The following is a 20,231-nucleotide window of genomic DNA, read 5'->3' on the forward strand; positions in this document are numbered from 1 at the left end:
TTCCAGCTTGAAAGGAGCAGCAGGCTGCAGTAGAGAGTAAAGTAAGGTATCTTGAAGATGGAGGTGCCCTCTTTCTAACTTTTCAAGCTCAAATTAAAAAATGGAACTTGCAAACAGGCCACCACTGTGGGGTGGGGGAGAGCCCCTCTACTGAGCGGCCTGTGGCTGGTCCTGCATCCAGGCAGGCAGGAAAATTCCAGTCAGCCTCCTTTTTTGACCTCAATATGCTCTTAATGAGCCATGATGGCTACCCCGAGTGCAGCCAGGTAGCCTTGCTGCCCACCCCCCCACACCAACTAACCCATCTCTGCAAAAATAGACATGAAGTGGAATATAGCCACCAACCAGTGGGGCTATATTTAGCTCTCGCCCACCTCCATTCTCGGCCCTGGGGGGGGGCTCAAAATTCAGCCCCAAGTATTGGATTCCCACATGTTACACTGACTACTTCCTAATATAGAGAACAGGTGAGTCTACGAAAGAGTTTTGCTACCCTAACAACCCTCCATCTACAAGCAGGCAAGCCACAAGATCAGTGACAGTCATATTGCATTCCCATAAAACTCAAGAAGTTGAATTTGGCACACCAGATATTTCATCTGTACTAGCAGACCTCTTGTCAACCCATCATGGGTACCCCTTGTTCTTCATTGTTCAGTGCTTTCTCGCCAATATCTCAATGAATTTGAAATGCACGTTTCTGTCCAGAATCTATCCAGGTTGACATTTCAGTGCAGTACTGAGGAATTGCTGTATTGTTGGAGGTGCCATCCTTAAATAAGACTTTAAACTTAGGCCTCATCTACCAGCTCAAGTGGCTGAAAAGATCCTGTGGCATTTACTTGGAGAAGAGCAGATTTCTCTCAGTATGCTGCACAATTTTCCTGCTTCAACTAATGCCATTGAAAATAGTTAATCAAGTAATTAATTTATTTAGTACTTGAGATCTTGCTGTGTGCGCATTGTCTGCTGTCTGTCTGCATGTAGGAACCGTGACCACACTTCACAAGCAATCCGTTGGCTCTAAAACACTTTGGGAGTTCTTGATGGCATCAAATTGCAAGACTTTCCTTTGCACAGGCCATTAAAGGTGATAGTGCAAGCAGAATTCTTCATCTTGTATCTACAACTGAGAAGTTGAGAACTGGCCTAATAAAGGTCTCAAGATTGTGAAGGGTTATATAGTAGGGTAAATAGTAACGGATTGTTTCCAACAAGATGACACAAATTTATGATTGTGACAAAAAGAAATAGAGAGGAACTTAAATTATTTACACAAGAGGGTGATTAGAATGTGGAATTCCTTGCCACAAACTGTTGTTGAAGCAGTCTATAAATTCTGGTAGAAGAAAATTAAATAGTTGCTCAACGCGTGAATTATTGAGGGATATGGAGAGCAAGCAGCAGGGTAGGAAAACATCTACAGACATTTGATTGCATGAATGTTTCTTTGATGTGACATTCTATAACTTCTAGCTATTCAGTTCTACACAGAACTTCACAGCAACTTCTGTAGCACATTAGCATTGGGTGACTTTTTATTTTATCCTGAGGTTTGCATTGTCAGACCTACCTCCGCATTTCTTAATGGGGTTTTAACAAGTATCTTTCTTTGACTGTGAGTCTCTTTCCCATAAATAGCATTTCAGCCTTTTACTACTTTGAAAAATTAGTTATTTCCCTAAGTACTTTATTTTAACTTCGGTAGTAATGTCAGTCAAATGCGAAGTATTTTCTTTTGTAAAAGAACTGAGTAGCATCTGGAAGGAATGGGAATAGGGCAGGGGAGGAGGAACAGTGTACAGGAGAACATTATGAGAAACAACCAAATATTGGGAACATTTTTAGTATCAGATCATTCCTAGCTTTTACTTTCTTGTGGGTGAATATTGCATGTAATTTTCCACTTTCTTTGTGTAAATAACTAATTGAAAATGAGTGACTCAGCTTTAATACGTTGGTTGTATCAGGAAATAACAAATCAGCAAAGAGAATAACAAAAATCATTTTTGGGCTACTTGCAGCATCTCTTCAGAAGGCCCAGTACAGCTAATGATGATTTCACTCCACTGCCTCGCCTTTAACCCACAAATTAACACATCAGGGAGTTTATAAGACAGCAGCTAATCTCCAGTAATTTGACTAAACGGATTAATATAGAAAAAGCAAATCACTCATGAATTTATAGCACATCATTACAGGGATGGTTATGATACATTTAACTCTTGTCCATTCATTGTTTTTAATGCAACTATTTTTAAATTAGTTTCTGATTTAAGTTGGTTGTTTGGAATAGGCTTTATTCAGATATGTAATTGGTAGTAGAAATTATGTTGCATATGAAGTGATTACATTTTATATTAAAGAAAAAGATTATTTGCTTAATTTTATGATGGGATGGTATTGATTTAAGAATGTCAGTTATTAAATGGAATTCTGATTTCTGGCTTGGAGTGCTAGCTTAGTAGTGAGCAACTTCTGTATCAGTGCCAGAAACAATGAAAATATTGCAATCATATCAAAAGATGTTGCTGTGGGCAAACTGCAAAATAAGCCCAAGTACTTAAAAGCTTAAAAGTGGTTGTCAGTAAAAACGCCTCACAGTGGTGGTGAGACAAAAACACACTTAGTGAATTTGAAACTACAATGAAGAGAAGGGTTAGAGTTCACAATGCTGGTTTGTCGTAAATGGTTCTCATGGATTTTTCTTTTCCCATAGGTTTTCTGGGTTCATTGTTTGAATGGTCTGTTCCACTCGGTTATTCTGTTTTGGTTCCCACTGAAAGCCCTCGAGCATGGTAAGCAGCATTGAGAAACAGAAGTGTTTAGCGGTACCTTATTTCTTAATGCATACAATCCAGAGCTGCTTGTGTTGTCTTTTTCTCTCAAACCGGCAAATATAAAATCACTTATTTACCCAGCTGTTCAACTGTTTATCATGAGCCTCAGGTTTCTTCAACATTTATTGGAATAGAAAACGCACAATAGTTACATAATAGTGAAAGCAAAAACGACACTTTGAAATGCCTTAAGTGGGAAAATAAATTGGGCGTTGGGTTGGAGGGGTTCATTTGTTTTTTTTTAAAGTAATCAATTTGTCGTGCATTCAAATTTCTCCCAAATGAATTTCAGTCCAGTGATGGCAGTTGTGCTTTAGTAGACTGTGGATCATCAATATATAGTGTTTCAACTGAGGTGGGAGCAATGCACTGTCAATTCAGTCCCATCACTCCACAGTTCGCAGCATATTATTAAAGTTTTCCCGCCCAACTGGAAAACAGCAAAATTAAACACTCTAGTAACCCCCAGAATAAAACCGACCAAACCAGGTATCTTTAGACAACAGCAAATTAACTATTTATGAAAACTAAATCTTAAACACTATTAAGATAAACCTATGTCTAAAGACGTTATAACTTGTTATTTTTAACCAAGCTCCCCCATTCACACACACACACTCCAAAATCAATGGTTAACCATTTTTTAAAAAAAATTGTTTCAAATATTAGCTGTTCCTTGAGAATAAATAAATAACTGGGTTGTTGATCTTTATGGGTTATGTTCCTGATGGATGAGGTATCCTAGTGTAAAAATAATCAGATGCCACTCGAAGTCTCCGCGCGGATTTGATGAAACAGTCTTTTCTTGATAGGCATTCAAAGCACTTCAGCTGCAGCAGGCGTCAAACAGTGCTTTCAACAAGGGGTATGACAACAGATCTATGTTTGGATTTTAAAATTGGTAGATTTCAGTCGAAGCTTTGCTGCGAATTCAAGAAAACACAATCAGTCAAGAGAGATTCAATCTTGAAGCAAAGACTCCTTAGATTGGAAGCAAAGAAAAAGGAATTTTGCTACCTCCAGCAATATGAATGTTCTCTTCAAAAGGGATTTTTTCTCAGGCAATTAACACAGCGGGCTCATTGTAGAATTTTTGCTGAGAGAATTCTCCTTTTTCAAGGCAAGCACGCTTTGCTGGTGTCTCTCAAAAATAGTTTAAGCTAGTTTTTACACACAGTTAAATTGTTACAGTACACCATGTGACCTCTTTCCTGCTGTTGCCTAGGTAACAGGTGCAGCTGGCACACTGTGCCTCTTAGTTTTTAAAGGCACACTGTTTTTAAACAGAGTCTTCAAGGCACACGGTTTTACTCAGAGGAGAAAATAAATAGTTCCGTGACAACATTTCACAAGTGGAAGAAAAATGACTGGTGGTATAAAATAGTGACTGTTCTGAATTCCTTCTAGATCTAAATTACTGCAAGGTTTCTTTTTAATTGGGGCATGTAAATTGAAGTTTGCTCACCTATTGAATATAATGTGTTTTAAGTACCATGGATATTTGGAGTTAGGAAATTGTGTAGCAAAAGATTCACTGTCACCGGTCTCTTAAAATGAGTTCTATCAATAATATCCTTCCAGGTACTAATGTACCATATAATATTTATGGATTGATTTTAACTGTGGCCGCACCGATGTAAAGGGGATGCTAGAAGCCTGAAAATATCATTGGGACATTTACTACCCATTTTACACTGGCGCTCTAGCAGCCACCATCTTGGTAGAGGCCTTTAGGTGGGTGGCTGAAATGCCCATATGTTTCACGTGGCAGACTACTTTTAATATGCAAATCAAGGTCCTATGAAGTACATGGGACGCCACGCAATTTTGAGGTGTATGTGCTGTGAACACTGCACCCAGTCATACCCGTGTTGAGCATTCTAACTAGCTGTCCTTAAAGGGGCTATTGTAGGTGGCTCAAAAAGCAGCTTGAAACCATTTTCACATTTATCATATAGGTGCACTGGCTGTGAATGCCCCATTTGCCCCCTCAGCCACTCCCTGGCCACCACCATCCACCACCTTCCCGTCCCCGGGACTGGACTCTTGACCAGCTGCACATAGTAGCTAGCTGATTTCCCACCTTCCCCAGCCAGTAAGTTCTAACAGTTTGACAAGCATGTCTTCAGGATCTTTGCAAATAAAACCCAGCCATGCAACCCATGGACTGCTGGTTTTCCACAAAGTGTTAAAATCAACCCCTTTTGTGTTTTCATATTTAAATGTCATAAGACATAGGAACATAGGAAGATAGGAACAGGAGTAGGCCATTCAGCCCCTCGAGCCTGTCCTGCCATTCAATGAGATCATGGCTGATCTGCAGCCTAACTCCATATACCTGCCTTTGGCCCATTTCCCTCAATATCTTTGCTTAACAAAAATGTATCCATCTCAGATTTAAAATTAACAACTGTTCTAGCTGTTTGTAGGAGAGAGTTCCAAATCTCTACCACCCTTTGCGTGAAGAAGTGCTTCCTAACATCTCTCCTGAACGGTCTGACCCTAATTTTTAGACTATGCCCCCTAGTTTTAGAATCTCCAACCAGTGGAAATAGTTTATCTTTATCTAGCCTGTCTTTTCCTGTTAATATCTTGAAGACTTCGATCAGATCACCCCTTAACCTTCTAAACTCTAGTGAAAACAGGTCTAATTTGTGTAATCTCTCCTCGTAACTTAACCCATGTAGTCCAGGTATCATTCTTGTAAACCTACGTTGCACTCCCTCCAAGGCCAATATATCCTTCCTAAGGTGTGGTGCCCAGAATTGCTCACAGTACTCCAACTGGGGTCTAACCAGGGTTTTGTACAGCTGCAGCATAACCTCGGTGTCTTTATACTCCAGTCCTCTAGATATAAAGGCTAGCATTCCATTAGCCTTTTTGATTATTTCCTGCACTTGCTCGTGGCATTTTAAAGATCTATGCACCTGAACCCCCAAGTCTCTTTGGACATCCACTGTACTTCACCTCTTCCCATTTAGAAAGTACCCTACTCTATCCTTTTTTGGTCCAAAATGGATAACCTCACACTTGCCCGCATTGAAATCCATCTGCCGCAGTTTTGCCCATTCACCTAGTCTGTCAATATCTCTGCAATTTTATGCTATCATCTAAACTGTATACAATGCCGCTTAACTTTGTATCATCAGCAAATTTGGATATATGACTTACTATGCCATCATCCAAGTCGTTAATGAATAATGTGAATAATTGAGGCCCCAACATAGATCCCTGTGGGACACCATTAGTCACATCCTGCCAATCGGAGTACTTACCCATTATCCCAACTCTCTGTTGCCTACCACTCAACCAACTTCCTAACCATGTCAATAATTTGCCCTCAACTCTATGGGCTTCTACCTTAGTGAACAGTCTCTTATGTGGGACTTTATCAAATGCCTTCTGGAAGTCCATATAAATAACATCCATAGACATTCCCCTGTCCATACCTTAGTCACCTCTTCAAAAAATTCAATGAGATTTGTCAGGCATGACCTTCCCGTCATGAATCCATGCTGGCTGTCCCTGATGAACTGAAATTTTTCTAGGTGTTCAGTCGCCCTATCCTTGATTATAGATTCCAGCAACTTGCCCACCACAGATGTCAGGCTAACTGGTCTGTAATTTCTTTGGTTCCCCCTTTCATCCTTCTTAAAAATTGGAGTGACATGTGCAACTTTCCATTCCAGAGGGACCACTCCTGAATATAGGGAACTCTGAAAGACTATATTGCATCTACAATGTGCTCCCCTACTTCCTTTAACACCCTCGGATGGAAACCGTCAGGTCCTGGGGATTTCTCACTCTTTAGTTCCATTAATTTCCTTGTTACTGATGTTTTACTTATGTTAATTGTATTAAGTCCCTGGATAGACAACTGGATCGTCTTGCAGTCATTGTAAATGTTGTCCTGGAGTAAATATTTGCAGTTAAATGAACATTTCCACTACCTGGACAATGTGGCAAAAATGTCGTCGTGGCCTATTTCTGGGCACAAAAGCAACCAAACTGGGAAACCTGAGGCTCACATGAAATTGGCCGCATTTTTTATAATGGGGATAAGCTGTCAACACTCGTGTCCTCTTCAGAGCCTGCTTGTGCATGTGGCCAGTTCAAAGCTTGGCCACCTGCCCCACTGGCAGCAGCCTCGGGCAACTCCTGAGGGGAGGGCTTTGGGAAGAATGCAAGTGTGACAATTGTAAGCTGGCAGTAGCCCTCAGGAGTTGGGCTCAACTAAAAAAGCTTGAAACAGGCATTAGATCCCTCATTGACATTTGGCAGTGTGCACACCCAAGGCACAGGTGGATCATTGAGCCCCAAAATTGGTCCTTTTTGTTTAGCACCCATAAAATGGCTGCAACCAGCATCAATTTCTGCCCATAAAAGTTTTCTGGAACCTTCTACCTCACATGTAGAAATTCAAAGGCAGAATAGACCATAATTTTGTGTCGTATGCATTCGGGAAAACATTTTGTGGCAGTTTGTACCACAGTAGAGTTTCTTCAACTTTTTCTGTGTGTTCAGAAACTATGGGGTGCTGCTTGTTTTACCTCCTAAGAAATATTGAAAGAAGTAGGTTTTTGGGTGACACTGACCTCCCTAGCTGCCCCCCTCAGGTAACAAGACCCTCTCCTTGAATATTTTCTGAAAGTTAAGGTGAATAATATCAACCATATTATTAATGTCATCCATTTCATTTATTGCAGCATAAAAATTTCAGTAATTTCCTATGCATGGGTGCACAAAAGCTGTTACTAGTTTAGAATTATTGTTCTTGTTCTCATTAAGTGTCCTCAGCTCGCTTCTTATGGAATCTACTCCCAATTTTTCATCTACAGCGGATGTCATGCTAGCAGGCCTAAATTTCCCAAGATCATTCTTCTAATTTGTTTTGAAAGTTTGAAGGAACATTAGTATGTGCATTGTACTAGAACTGCCCCAGTACACCGAGATGTAAAAAAAAAAGAAATTCTGTTGCAGCTATTACATCTTTATTACGATAATCCTGGAGGAACAGTTACTGCGATGTCCTTACAGAATAATATAGTTCTTTTAAATATCAGCTCGTACATTAACTATGAAAAATCTGCTGACGTGATATGACTAGCAGATGTGGATTATTTTCTTCGAGCTTTCAGCAACTAGTAATTCGAACTTTTGAACTCATGTTAGCATTTTTACTTCCTACAGACACTGCATTTGGAAATGGAAAGACGCCTGGCCGCCTGCTACTAGGAAATATGGTTTACACAGTAAGTTAGTTTTGTAATGCTCAGAACCTATAAATATTGCAGTATTAATGGAGAATTCATTTCTGCATTTCTCCTACTGAAGTTACAAATGCTTTTCCAAAATTCAAGAGGATGAATGTTCAAAACTTTGCTCTCCTCTTGTGAAGCTGTCTTAAAGTGAAATATTATGAGCTATTAAAACATGTAACAGGTGACTTCCAACTGATCATTGGTTATTAGAAACTGAGAAAGCAGCAAGTTCAAATTCAATTGCAGTGAACAGTCAGCTTACACTTCCTGGATATTTGACCTTGATTCAATAATTAGGAAGATAAGTACGGCGTTATCTCTTGAAGGGCAAAGGTCATTCGACCGATCGAAGCTTAGCTTACCCATTCAATCATCAGACTGGTTTTCAGCTCCCATTGTCTCTACCACCATGCCTGCCAGATTATTTAAATCACATTTTACACTTTTGCGTTAAATCAGTTCTTTGAAAAGGTTATTTCCTGTAGTAAATTCCTGTTGTTAATCCCGACTGCCACCAGTTTTTTTGTCTCCAGGCTGTTCAATTTTTTGCCTTATCCTGAGATTTTTTTTTGCTTCCAAATAAAACAAATAAAGCTATACCTTTTGTTATTTCTATTTTTCTAAGAATTCTATACCCTTTAATGTTGTATTTCCTCCCATCCTTTTAAGCTGGTTTGGTAATTCCTCTATGACCATTTCCTGCCACATTTCACTTCAACCATTTCAAACTATTTCAAATACAGTGAATTACTATAAAGTGCACTGGTTGTTATAGACAAGCTTGGCAGCCATTTTTGCACTGCATGACACTACAAACAGCAATGAGTTAAATATTCACTTAATCTGTTTCCTGCTGTGTGGTAATTGGCCATTCAGATTTTTCAATTAATGAAACAAGACAGGGCAACAACTCTTCCAGCAGTCCTATTGCAAAGTTATAGAAAGAATATCCAAAGTGCTCAGAAAACCAACATTTTCTGAGCAGAAGTTTTGGTGGTGAAAATGATGGTGGGCAGAAGGTCTTTCTTTTGGAAGAACTATAAAGCATGTAATGAGCCAAATTCCCTAAGCAACAGTTGGCAGATTGCCAGGAAAAGAAACTGCAATAATGTCAAAATGGTGCCGAAGAAGGTCCGAGGCACATGAGTTGGACATGGACCTAGATTTCCCTATGTGGCAGGATTGTCGTTTGGATTGCTGTCTCTCAGAACATGGGTGCACTCGCACCAACCCCTCATACGCCTGCACATGTGACAGAAAGCAAGCAGAGCCATGTTGCTTTAAGACCAGGATCAACCCAGTCTCCAAAGGTCCTACTTGAGAAAAATAGTCAGACGACAACTGACATTGAGAAAGCACTGAGAAGTAGGAGGCCTGGTTTAGAAGAGCACATAATTGTAGGTACCAAATAGAGGCTTGGTGGTAGAAAACAGTCGAAATGAGCACATTGACATCTTGACTGAAGCATTCTTAGCACTGACATTTTATGTGTAGGTTGATTTGTGGTAACATAGGTGAATGCCTTAGAGAAAGAGGAACCGAATATTTCCGAATAGTAGTTGTGGAGGGGAACCGCACTTGAGCGCATGAATAAGGTGGTGTAGTTTCAAATTAAAAGCCATGATGGTAGGATGGATTATTCACTGGGCGCAGAAATTTTTTTAACTGCAAGTGTCATTTATGAGTTATGCCTGAATCGATGAGGCAACTGAAAAAGGTTCCTACTGTTCCTGGACTTCAAGTAAGTGCTCAGCTTGATACTGACTCTTCTACCGTGGTCACCTTCCCTGTTGTTCTCTAGCCAATTAATCAGTAGTCCTTCACAGGGTTTTCTTTAATTCGTTCACTGGATGTGGGCATCTCTGGCTAGGCCAGCATTTATTGCCCATCCCTAATTGCCCTTGATAAGTTGCTGGTGAGCTGCCTTCTTGAATCGCTGCAGTGAGTGTGGGGTAGGTATACCCACAGTGCTGTTAGGAAGAGAGTTCCAGGATTTTTACCCAGCGACAGTGAAGGAACGATGATATAGTTCCAAGTCAGGATGGTGTGTGACTTGGAGGGGCACTTGCAGGTAGTGTTCCCATGTGTCTGCTGTTCTTGTTATTCGAAGTGGTAGAGGTTGCTGGTTTGTAACATGCTGTTGAAGGTGTCTTGGCGAGTTGCTGCAGAGCATCTTGTAGATGGTATACACTGCTGCCACTATGCATCAGTAGTGAAGGGAGTGAATGTTTAATGTGGTGGATGGGGTGCCTATCATCCGGCTGCTTTGTCCTAGATGGTGTCCAGCTTCTTGAGTGTTGTTGGAGCTGCACCCATCCAGGCAAGTGGACAGTATTCCATCACACTCCTGACTTGTGCCTTGTAGATGATTGGCAGGTTTTGGGGAGTCAGGAGGTGAGTTACTTGCCACAGAATCCCCAGCCTGTGACCTGCTCTTGTCGCCACAGTATTTATGTTGCTGGTCCAGTTAAGTCTGTGGTGAATGGTAACCCTTAGAATATAGATGATGGAAGATACAGTGATGGTAATGCCATTAATTGTCAAGGGGAGGTGGTTAGACTATTTCTTGTTGAAGATGGTCTTTGCCTGGCACTTGTGTGCATGAATGTTACTTGCCAATTATCAGCCCAAACCTGAATGTTGTCCAGATCTAGCTGCAGTTAGCTACGGACTGCTTCAGTATCTGAGGAGTTGTGAATGGTACTGAACACTGCAATCGTCAGCAAACATCCCCACTTCTGACCTTATGTTGGAGGGAAGGTCATTGAGGAAGCAGCTGAAGATAGTTGGGCCTAGGACACTACCCTGCAGAATTCAAGTGGTATGTTCTGGGCTGAGATGATCGGCCTTCATCAAATCACCTTTCTTTATGTTAGGTGTGACTCAAACCAGTGGAAAGCTTTCCCTGATTCCCATTGACTTCAATTTCGCTGGGCCCCTTGATGCCACATTCAATCTAATGCTGTGTTGATGTCAAGGGCAGTCACTCTCACCTCACCTCTGAAATTCTGCTCTTTTGTCCATATTTAGACCAAGGCTGTAATGAGGTCTGGAGCTGGATGCCCCTGGCAGAACCCAAACTGAGTATCTATGAGCAGGTTATTGCTGAGTAAGCCACTTGATAGCACTGTCGACAACACCTTCCATCACTTTGCTGCTGATTGAGAGTAGACTAATGGGGCGGTGATTGGCTGGATTGGATTTGTCCTGCTTTTTGTGGACTGGACATATCTGTGCAATTTTTCACATCGTCGGGTAGATACCTGTGTTATAACTGTACTAGGGGCGTGGCTAGTTCTAGAGCACAACTCTTCACAACACCCAGGGTGTCGTCAGGATCCATAGACTTTTCTGTATCCAGTGCATTCAGCCGTTCCTTGATATCATATAGACTGTATCACATTGGCTGAAGACTGGCATCTGTGATTTTGGGATCCCAGGAGGAGGTTGAGATAGATCATCCACTCGACACTTCTGGCAAATGCTTCAGCCTTGTCTTTTGCACTGACGTGCTGTCTCACCCATCATTGAGGGATGGGATATTTGCGGAGTCGCTTACTCCCATTAGTTGTTTAATTGTCCATCACCATTCACGACTGGATGTGGCAGTACTGCAGAGCTTAGATCTGATCCATTGGTTGTGGGATTGCTTAGCTCTGTCTATTGCATGCTGCTTCCTCTGTCTAGCATGCGTGCAGTCCTATGTTGTAGCTTCACCAGGTTGGCATCTCATTTTCAGGTATGCCTGATGCTGCTCCTGGCATGCTCTCTTGCACTCCTCATTAAACCAGGGTTGTTCCCCTGACTTGATGGTAATGGTAGAGTGAGGGATACGCCCAGCCTCAAGGTTACAGATTATGGTCCAATGATCCATTGGACTTGGGAAATCAGCTAGTCTGTAAAAATGGATATCCCTTTCACATTGATGTACTAAATCCACAGGAAAGGAGATGAAGAAGGTATTCAGTTACTTGCATGATGTAGTGGGAACAGCAGATTAGATCAGTGTTGTCCAGTAGGATTTCGATGCTCAACAAACTTGTGGCGATCAGGCCACCGTATTCACCACAGGATACCAAATATATGCAATATTAATAAAACCAAAGTGCAGTCTTTTTAAAATAAAGTTTAAGGTTTTAAACAGTCAGCAATCAAGACTGATACACTCACTGCCAGAACCAGGTCAACAGCTTCAAAAGAATTTTGCAATCCAACTGTTGCACAAAGCAAGCCTGCTGTATATGGTCTCAAAAGGGTGGTGAAACTGAAGTATTCTGTTTCTGACCGTCTGCTCCAATTTACTCAAAAAAAACAAATTTCTTCAGCAGCACACTTCTCTATTTTGTCAGAATTGATATATTAGGATATATTGGAGGAAAGAATCAACAAATCTCTACATATTGGCTTCTGTGCTCTGACTCTTGCCTTACTTACGTTCTGTCGCCTGCCGTTTCCAAACATTTAATAGATCTTTAGCTCATAGCCAACCTCTGTAATCTCCTCTTTTAATCCAATAGCTTTCCAATTCCTTTCAATCGCTCATTTCAACAGATCTATTAAGATGAAGGTTGAACACAGTTGGATGTTGCTACAGCACCTCAGCTTGCCAAAATTGCACATGCCAACCCTCGTTGGCAGCAATGCAACGCTATCTGTCGCTCACGCACCTCAACTGTTTTGCGAAAACTACCAGCTAAACAAAACCAAGTTCTTCAGCCAGCATCCCCTGCATCACTAGATTCCGCTAGAAAATTTCAAGAGCAATTGGGTCACTGTCCTTCCAAAGGCTGGCCATGCTTTCATGGTGCTTCAAAGAGCAGTCCCGTAGATCTATCATCATTAGAGGCACCCAGAGAGAGCAGGAACAGAGAAGGTAACAAACAGCAGACACTGTTTTTCTTGTTTCATTGAGCAAGTGGCTCTTCAGCTTCCAGGTCACTAGAAACCTGACAACTGAACTATATTCTGATAAGCATAGTCGCAGTCTGACCAATATGAGACTCCTGTCCAAAAGCACCATGGTTGATTCCTCCTCGTTCAGTCTGAACGGACGACAAATAGCGGTCTAGCGAGTGACACCCATACCCGCCGCTACAACTTTAACGCGACTCAGTATGGCTCTAAATGTGAACAGCATCAATTCACCACATGTGGCGACTGGTGAGCATATTGGACAACACTGGATAAGATGATATTGCATGTCTCTAAAAGCTGCCTGAAACGCAACAGTGGCGTAGAAGTGACTGCCACAGTACCTTGCAGTGCCATATCCAGTCCAGTGTTTCTGGTGGAGGTGGACTCCAGATCTGGGGTACACAGCTGGCACAGATCTGCTATTACCTTGAGAGAAAGACCAACCCCCTCGATCACAAATGAGTCCAGAGGTTCAGCCAAGACTGGGTGGTGGGGTGAATACCTGCAGCTGAGTGCTAGGTGACAACTATGGAAGCTGATCAGCCTGGATTCTCAGAACTCCTTCCTCATCAGAGGTAAAGTGGAATACCCAAGTGAAACATCTTTGGTTTGGAAAGGGAAGGAGGAACTCCACAGTCTGAAAATGAATGGCTATAACCACGGAGTAATGCTGTACTAATTAGTTGGGTATTGTTGGAAAAGGATGGAAAAATGTTTTGCACATTAATTCTGCACAAACAAAAATTCAGGTTACAACAAAGACTTTCAGCAGTAATTCTGTCTGCCTACTGCCACCTGCAACACCTCTTTCAAAGGCACAGCTTTCTGGTGCCAGATGACGGATGAAATGGGAGGGAAATATAGCTTTTGACCTCAGAACCTTATTTTAATGTAGTTTATACATGACAAATGGGTTTGCAACAAGCGCAATAGGATTTATTTAGCGATACAGCACTGAAACAGGCCCTTCGGCCCACCGAGTCTGTGCCGACCATCAACCACCCATTTATACTAATCCTACACTAATCCCATATTCCTACCACATCCCCACCTGTCCCTCTATTTCCCTACCACCTACCTTTACTAGGGGCAATTTATAATGGCCAATTTACCTATCAACCTGCAAGTCTTTTGGTGATGGGAGGAAACCGGAGCACCCGGCGAAAACCCACACAGACACAGGGAGAACTTGCAAACTCCGCACAGGCAGTACCCAGAATTGAACCCGGGTCGCTGGAGCTGTGAGGCTGCGGTGCTAACCACTGTGCCGCCCAGCTGGCACAGATCTGCTATTACCTTGAGAGAAAGACCAACCCCTTTGATCACAACATTTGGGAGGACTGGTGAGGAATTGATGCCAGGCCTGCCCACCCCACTTTCCTTCACTGTTCACCTCGAGTCCACCTGAATTTGCCACATGAAATATAGAGTAAATGGAGGAAAATTTAGTTTCATCATACATGGAAAACACACATTTCAGGACATCCCTTTCCCTGCATTGCAGATATCGACCAGCACTGCTTCTGTGGCTGCCATCTGCACATAAAAATTTAAGGATTCACTCCTTGATGTGATTCATTCATCCAGTGATAGAGCAATATGGTCATGATAAATCATTGTTGCAGTATCAGTGGACTTCTGGCTGATCAGTTATTAAGTTATTTGGGGAAAGAAGTATCTTTGGCCTCCTTATCTCGAGAGACAATGGGTAAGCGCCTGGAGGTGGTCAGTGGTGTGTGGAGCAGCGCCTGGAGTGGCTATAAAGGCCAATTCTAGAGTGACAGACTCTTCCACAGGTGCTGCAGAAAAATTTGTTTGTCGGGGCTGTTACACAGTTGGCTCTCCCCTTGCGCCTCTGTCTTTTTTCCTGCCAACTACTAAGTCTCTTCGACTCGCCACACTTTAGCCCTGCCTTTATGGCTGCCCGCCAGCTCTGGCGAACGCTGAATCTGCATTGCAGATATCGGCCAGCACTGCTTCTGTGGCTGCCATCTGCACATAAAAATTTAAGGATTCACTCCTTGATGTGATTCATTCATCCACTGATAGAGCAATATGGTCGTGATAAATCATTGTTGCAGTATCAGTGGACTTCTGGCTGATCAGTTATAAAGTTATTTGGAGAAAGAAGTACCACAGTGTAAAGGCCAAGAACATATTTATGGAATTGTAAATGGGCATTTTGACACTTAATTTCCTTAAATTTGGTTCAGTAGTTTCCTCAAAGTCTACATGATGACTATATGCTATATACAGCTATCTGCAAAGTGAAATTGCCTGAACATTATCAGACGAAGAAGTGGGACAGCTGAAACCTGAGCAAGAAAGTTTCGTACAACAACAAAAAATGAGACAAGGAAACAAGATGGAATACGAGTCCCAGTAGTTGACCACAAAAAGAAACAATAGGCATATGCAACAAGTGGGAAAGCTTTCCACAATGACATACTGAGAATCATGAGGGAAGCTGGAGATGATAGGTCAGAAATTTCAACTGACTACTGCGAAATATGAGATGATAAGAACTGTTACCCTCCAGCACCATAAATGCTATCCTACATGTCAAAATCCATCTTGTACTTAGCCCAGTATACCCCATAAAACAGCTGAAAGTTTTGGAGGGGTCTGCTAAAAGCACTGCCAAAAACATTAACAGCCACAGAATTCACTGAGGTCACTTACTGCCTGCATAATAAGCCTCAGTCCCTCAAAGGTGAATAATTTTGGCTTTAAGGGGGCAATACGCTCTAAGGTTACACAAAATGCTGCTTGTTAGAGAAAATTCAAGCAATTGTGATTACTTTACAGATACACATCTTAAAACCCTACGCAAACAATGGCTCCAGTGATGCAGAAACTGCAGTGCAAAAAATGTGCACGCAGCGACAAAAGCCTAGATGTTCCAGTTACAGTCCTGGTAAAAACACAAATGATCCAAGTACTAATAATGAAGGAAGCCTAAATTTTGAATGCAGTCTTAATATTAGAAGTCTACAGTGCAGTGTAATTTTTATTTGGGTTTTATCAGCATTAAAATGTCTCTGTTTAAACAAGCTGTTTTTTTTTTTAACAGAGCTTTTTCTTTAAAAAATCATTCTCTTACCAAATGAATCTCATAACTGACAGCTAGACTGAGTACGGTAATTAATGTTTCTAGTAGAGTTCCCAGCCTTTCTTAATCAGACATAAAGCTTTTGATGTATTGGTTGAAAATTCATATCTCCCTTGTGTTTTCTGCTATTGAGCACTATAAAGAGAACAACAGTGAACAGGTGAGAGTTGCACATGAACTGTTGTCATAGCCTCAGGAAACTGGGAGGAGCATTACTGGATTACATCTGGAGGGAGAAAGTTGGCATTGTGCTCAGGAAACCTTAACCCATTACTTTCATTTCACTGCTGGTTGAAATTTTAAACTTCAAAGGATTGTGCATGCTTTAAACCTGAGCATTTGTTTAAAAGAAAAAAAAATCAGATTTCTGATTTTCACCAGATTTATGCACACAATATATGCAGGAGTTCTGCCAGTCAGCAGCTGTGACTTCAGTGGGAGACTGGCGGGTGGAACCTACCAGAAAAGGGCAGGATCCTGGTGGCACTGAGTCACTGACATTTCTGTCATGCCTTGTAAGGGGCAGAATCTCTCTTTACTACTTACAAGGCAGATATCTTCAGGGAGGAGTTAGAGGAAACGACTTGTAAAACCAGGAGTTTCCAATTGCTGGATCAGGAGTTTCATGTGTAGTTCTGGAGGCTGGTATGGCATGTGAGGTGAGGCATGCTAGCCTCCAAATGCATGCATCCTGCTGGGGTTGGGAGGAAGCCAGGGAAGCGACCTGAACCGCTGAAGGGCCAAAAGGAATATAACAACGCAAAGGCCTTGGTAGGCATAATCTGCATGGGTCAGCTGGAGATGGGTTCATAGTAGCACTTTCACCTGCCACCCATGTAGGTTAGGTGTCCTCCACTGAAAACTGCAAATTACAGCAGAATCATCGGTGGAAGGCACCAGTGGGTGTTGTCCCGAGACTTATGTCAGGATTGTATTCCAAGGATTTTTGGGACCTGTGTGCCCACAGAAATTACAAGCAACAACACTTTATATTTATTGTGGTGACAACATTCTTCTATAGAATTTCATGTGATCATGGTACAGAGTTACTGACCACTTACATCTTTCATTCTCTCCACAGTTTGTGGTGATCACCGTTTGTTTAAAAGCTGGTTTAGAGACCTCATCCTGGACTATTGTAAGTAGTGATAATCCATGAACTAATCCTAAAAAATGTGCTTCTCCCATGCTTGGAAATCCCATCTTTTTGTTTCTGTTGCCTGGTTTGTCATTACAGGAGTATAATAGTTTTATGTATCTTAATGTTATATAATCTAATCTATGCTACAATCAGTCTTTGCATATCTTAGACTTATTAATCTTAATACTTGTGCAGTTAGTCATTAAAATGAGCAAGAAGATAAAGAATTGTACTCCTATTGCTAGGTTTACAGAGGGATGAGAGGATTCAGAGTAGATAATTTTTCAGCCATCAAGGATCTTGTCTCTGAGGCTGAAGATTAAATGAAAAGCCAACAAAATTTTCATCCCTGCAGTTAATTGTTAAGTAAACCCATCAACTATTTCATGATTGCGAAATTAGTGATGGCAGATATAACATCTTTGGTGTTTCAATTCTCTCTCTAAAAGTGGCAGAACATAACACTTTAAGAAGTTGTAGTTTTTATCTTTCAGTGACAGAATTTTTGTTCATTTTATTGGATCTAAGCTATTTTGGTTGATGAAACAACAATAAACTCTAAGGCATTCGGGTGTTGTAGATTTAAGTATTGTCATGCAGGCCCCCACCTGGCAAGAATGAGGCATATTAATTTTGTCAAAGAACATTGATTTTTAAACTGTTACTGGAGTGAAGAAAGGACTTGTTAAAAAAAAAATCACCAGCCACTTGGCTGGAAAAACATTTTTGCATACTAACAGACAGTGCTTGGATGGACAAAGGGGCTATTCCCTGCTCCAATTTAACCCACTTTGAGCACCAGGTATTGTGTGTCGGAAGAGACATTCCAGGGTCAACTAAGACAAGAGAATCCACAAACAAATGTGGTCAGACCAGCTAGTCACATGACTAACCTGCTAGGCAAGCTGGGTTTTTCTGCATTATACAAAGAGTTTGAACTGCAAAAGACTGTTGGCTCCTGGAGTGAGAAGACCTCTCCTGTCTGCTCTCATCTCTTTCTCACAAGCCTCTAGACCCATTGAGGACACATAAACTTAGAGAGAAAAGTCTCCTATATTGAACAAGGTTTAAGAAGAATACTGGGCCCAAGAAAAGCAAGGCGGGCCTGCAATCAAGGACTTTACAGCAAGTTCGAAGAACAGTAACCAGAACCATCTGCAGATGTTGCCTCAAACTTTTCCACTTTATTTCTTCTGCTCTTTTCTGTCTCTATCTGCATGTGTGTATCACGTAAGCATGAGTGTGTTGCCTAAGCAAATTAGAGTTTAAGTTTAATAAAGTTCAACCTTTTTTCTTTTAATCTAAGAAAACCTGTTTTGGCTGGTTTCTTAGCCTGATAATTGGAAGTTAGTGAACAAGGATGCACTAAGGGGGAGCTAAAAAACAGAGTGTTTAGAATTAAACCCTGTTACGGTTAAGACCAGGTGAAGGCTGAGAGGAAACCCGAGACCCCTTTCTCACCTGGTCATAACAGAAATTTGGGGGCTACCGTCCTGGATTTTACCCACAGACAATCGAGAGAAATTGGAAGTGGGAAGCCAAATTGTTCCCAATCGAAAAAGAGCAAGATTTCAATACAGGTTTTCTTGTGGTTGTGTGTGCTTGAATACTAATATATCCGCAACTGAAGCGATTAACTCCCCACGCCAGGGTGAATTAACTTGGGGTAACTTAAAAGCACTGTCCATGAAAGAGCTGAGAAAAATTGTTGAGCATGTGGGATCACTGTCTGTGCCAAGGCGAGAAAGTCTGAACTTCTAAGACTAATGACTAACCATTTTTCCCCCGAAACAGAAGAAGCAGACTCCGTCAGGGTATTGTTAGCAAAGATACAATTGGAACAGAGGAAACTTGAATTTGAGGAAAGGGAAAAAGAGAGAGAGACAGGAGAGGGAGAAAGAAAGAGCCTTCCAGAAGGAACGTGAAGAAAATGAAAGGCAGGAGATGGAGAGAGAAAGAACATTCCGGAAGGAATGCAAAGAGAGAGAGCTGAGGCGTCTTGAGTTAACTAGGGGGCGACAGAATAACCCCAGTGAAAGCATGGCCAATATGGAGGACCATAATTCAGGGCTGGGTACAGAATTGTTAAAACTCGATCAACTATTCTCAAAATTCAGTGAGGGAGATGTAGAAGAATTTTTTGTGTCCTTTGAGAAACTGGCAAGGCAGCTAAAATGGCCAGCTGAGACTTGGCCTCTTTTATTACACAGCAAGCTAATCAGAAAAGCCCATGAGGTTTATTCCCTGTTGCCAGATGAGAGTTCATCAAATTATGAATTGACAAAAAATACTATCATCAGGGCATATGAATTCGTATCCGAAGTCTATCACCAAAAGTTTAAAACCTCAAGAAGCAAGCTAATCACATTTATCGGGAGTTTGAAAGAAGTAAGCAGCTGGCTTTTGACCAGTGGCTGAGGGCTCTTAAAGTACAGCTCAGCTATGGGAACCTCAGAGAAGTAATTCTGTTAGAGGAATTTAAACACTCTCTCCTACTCTCCATAAAGACCCATGTAGAGGAGCAGCGGGTTCAGACAGCCCGGCAAGCGGCCGTTCTAGCTGATGGGTTTGCTTTAATTCTAAGTCGGCTTTCCAGGGGAGAACCTTTCCTAGTCACACCCACAAATCCGAAAAGGATAAAGGGTGGGAAGATGATAGGAGTCCAAGCAGTCCTGGGAGAGAAAGAAAAGCAGGAGACACGGGACCCTCCTCTAGCCAAAAAGCAAGGTGCTGTGAGCAGGAGTGAGACCTGTGTGCTTCCATTGTAACAAGGCAGGTCATCTAAAGGCTGACTGCTGGAAACTAAAGGGAAAACCGGGAGGGTTAATCAGGGCACACCCGCTCTGAAGAAGGAATCCTGGAGGAGAGCACAACAGAGCAAGCTGTAGCTTTAACTGCAGTAAGAGTGAGACCCAGGAGGCTGACTACTACAGGTGCAGGAAAAGTTAATTGGATTCCTGAAG

General features: G+C 41.7%; 1 protein-coding gene across 4 annotated transcripts in view; it reads left to right on the forward strand.

The window, feature by feature from the left end:
* atp8a1 (ATPase phospholipid transporting 8A1) overlaps positions 1 to 20,231 on the forward strand; it is a 522,190-nt gene that overhangs the window by 435,858 nt on the left and 66,101 nt on the right. For all 4 annotated transcript variants that reach the window (XM_068036156.1, XM_068036147.1, XM_068036163.1 and 1 more), the window contains 3 exons: positions 2,720 to 2,798; positions 8,031 to 8,092; positions 17,209 to 17,265. In XM_068036156.1, the coding sequence (XP_067892257.1) occupies positions 2,720 to 2,798; positions 8,031 to 8,092; positions 17,209 to 17,265 (198 nt within the window). The remainder of the gene's footprint in view (positions 1 to 2,719; positions 2,799 to 8,030; positions 8,093 to 17,208; positions 17,266 to 20,231) is intronic.

The sequence above is a fragment of the Heterodontus francisci genome, chromosome 1 (genome assembly GCF_036365525.1).
Source record: "Heterodontus francisci isolate sHetFra1 chromosome 1, sHetFra1.hap1, whole genome shotgun sequence".
NCBI classification, from domain to species: Eukaryota; Metazoa; Chordata; class Chondrichthyes; order Heterodontiformes; family Heterodontidae; genus Heterodontus; species Heterodontus francisci.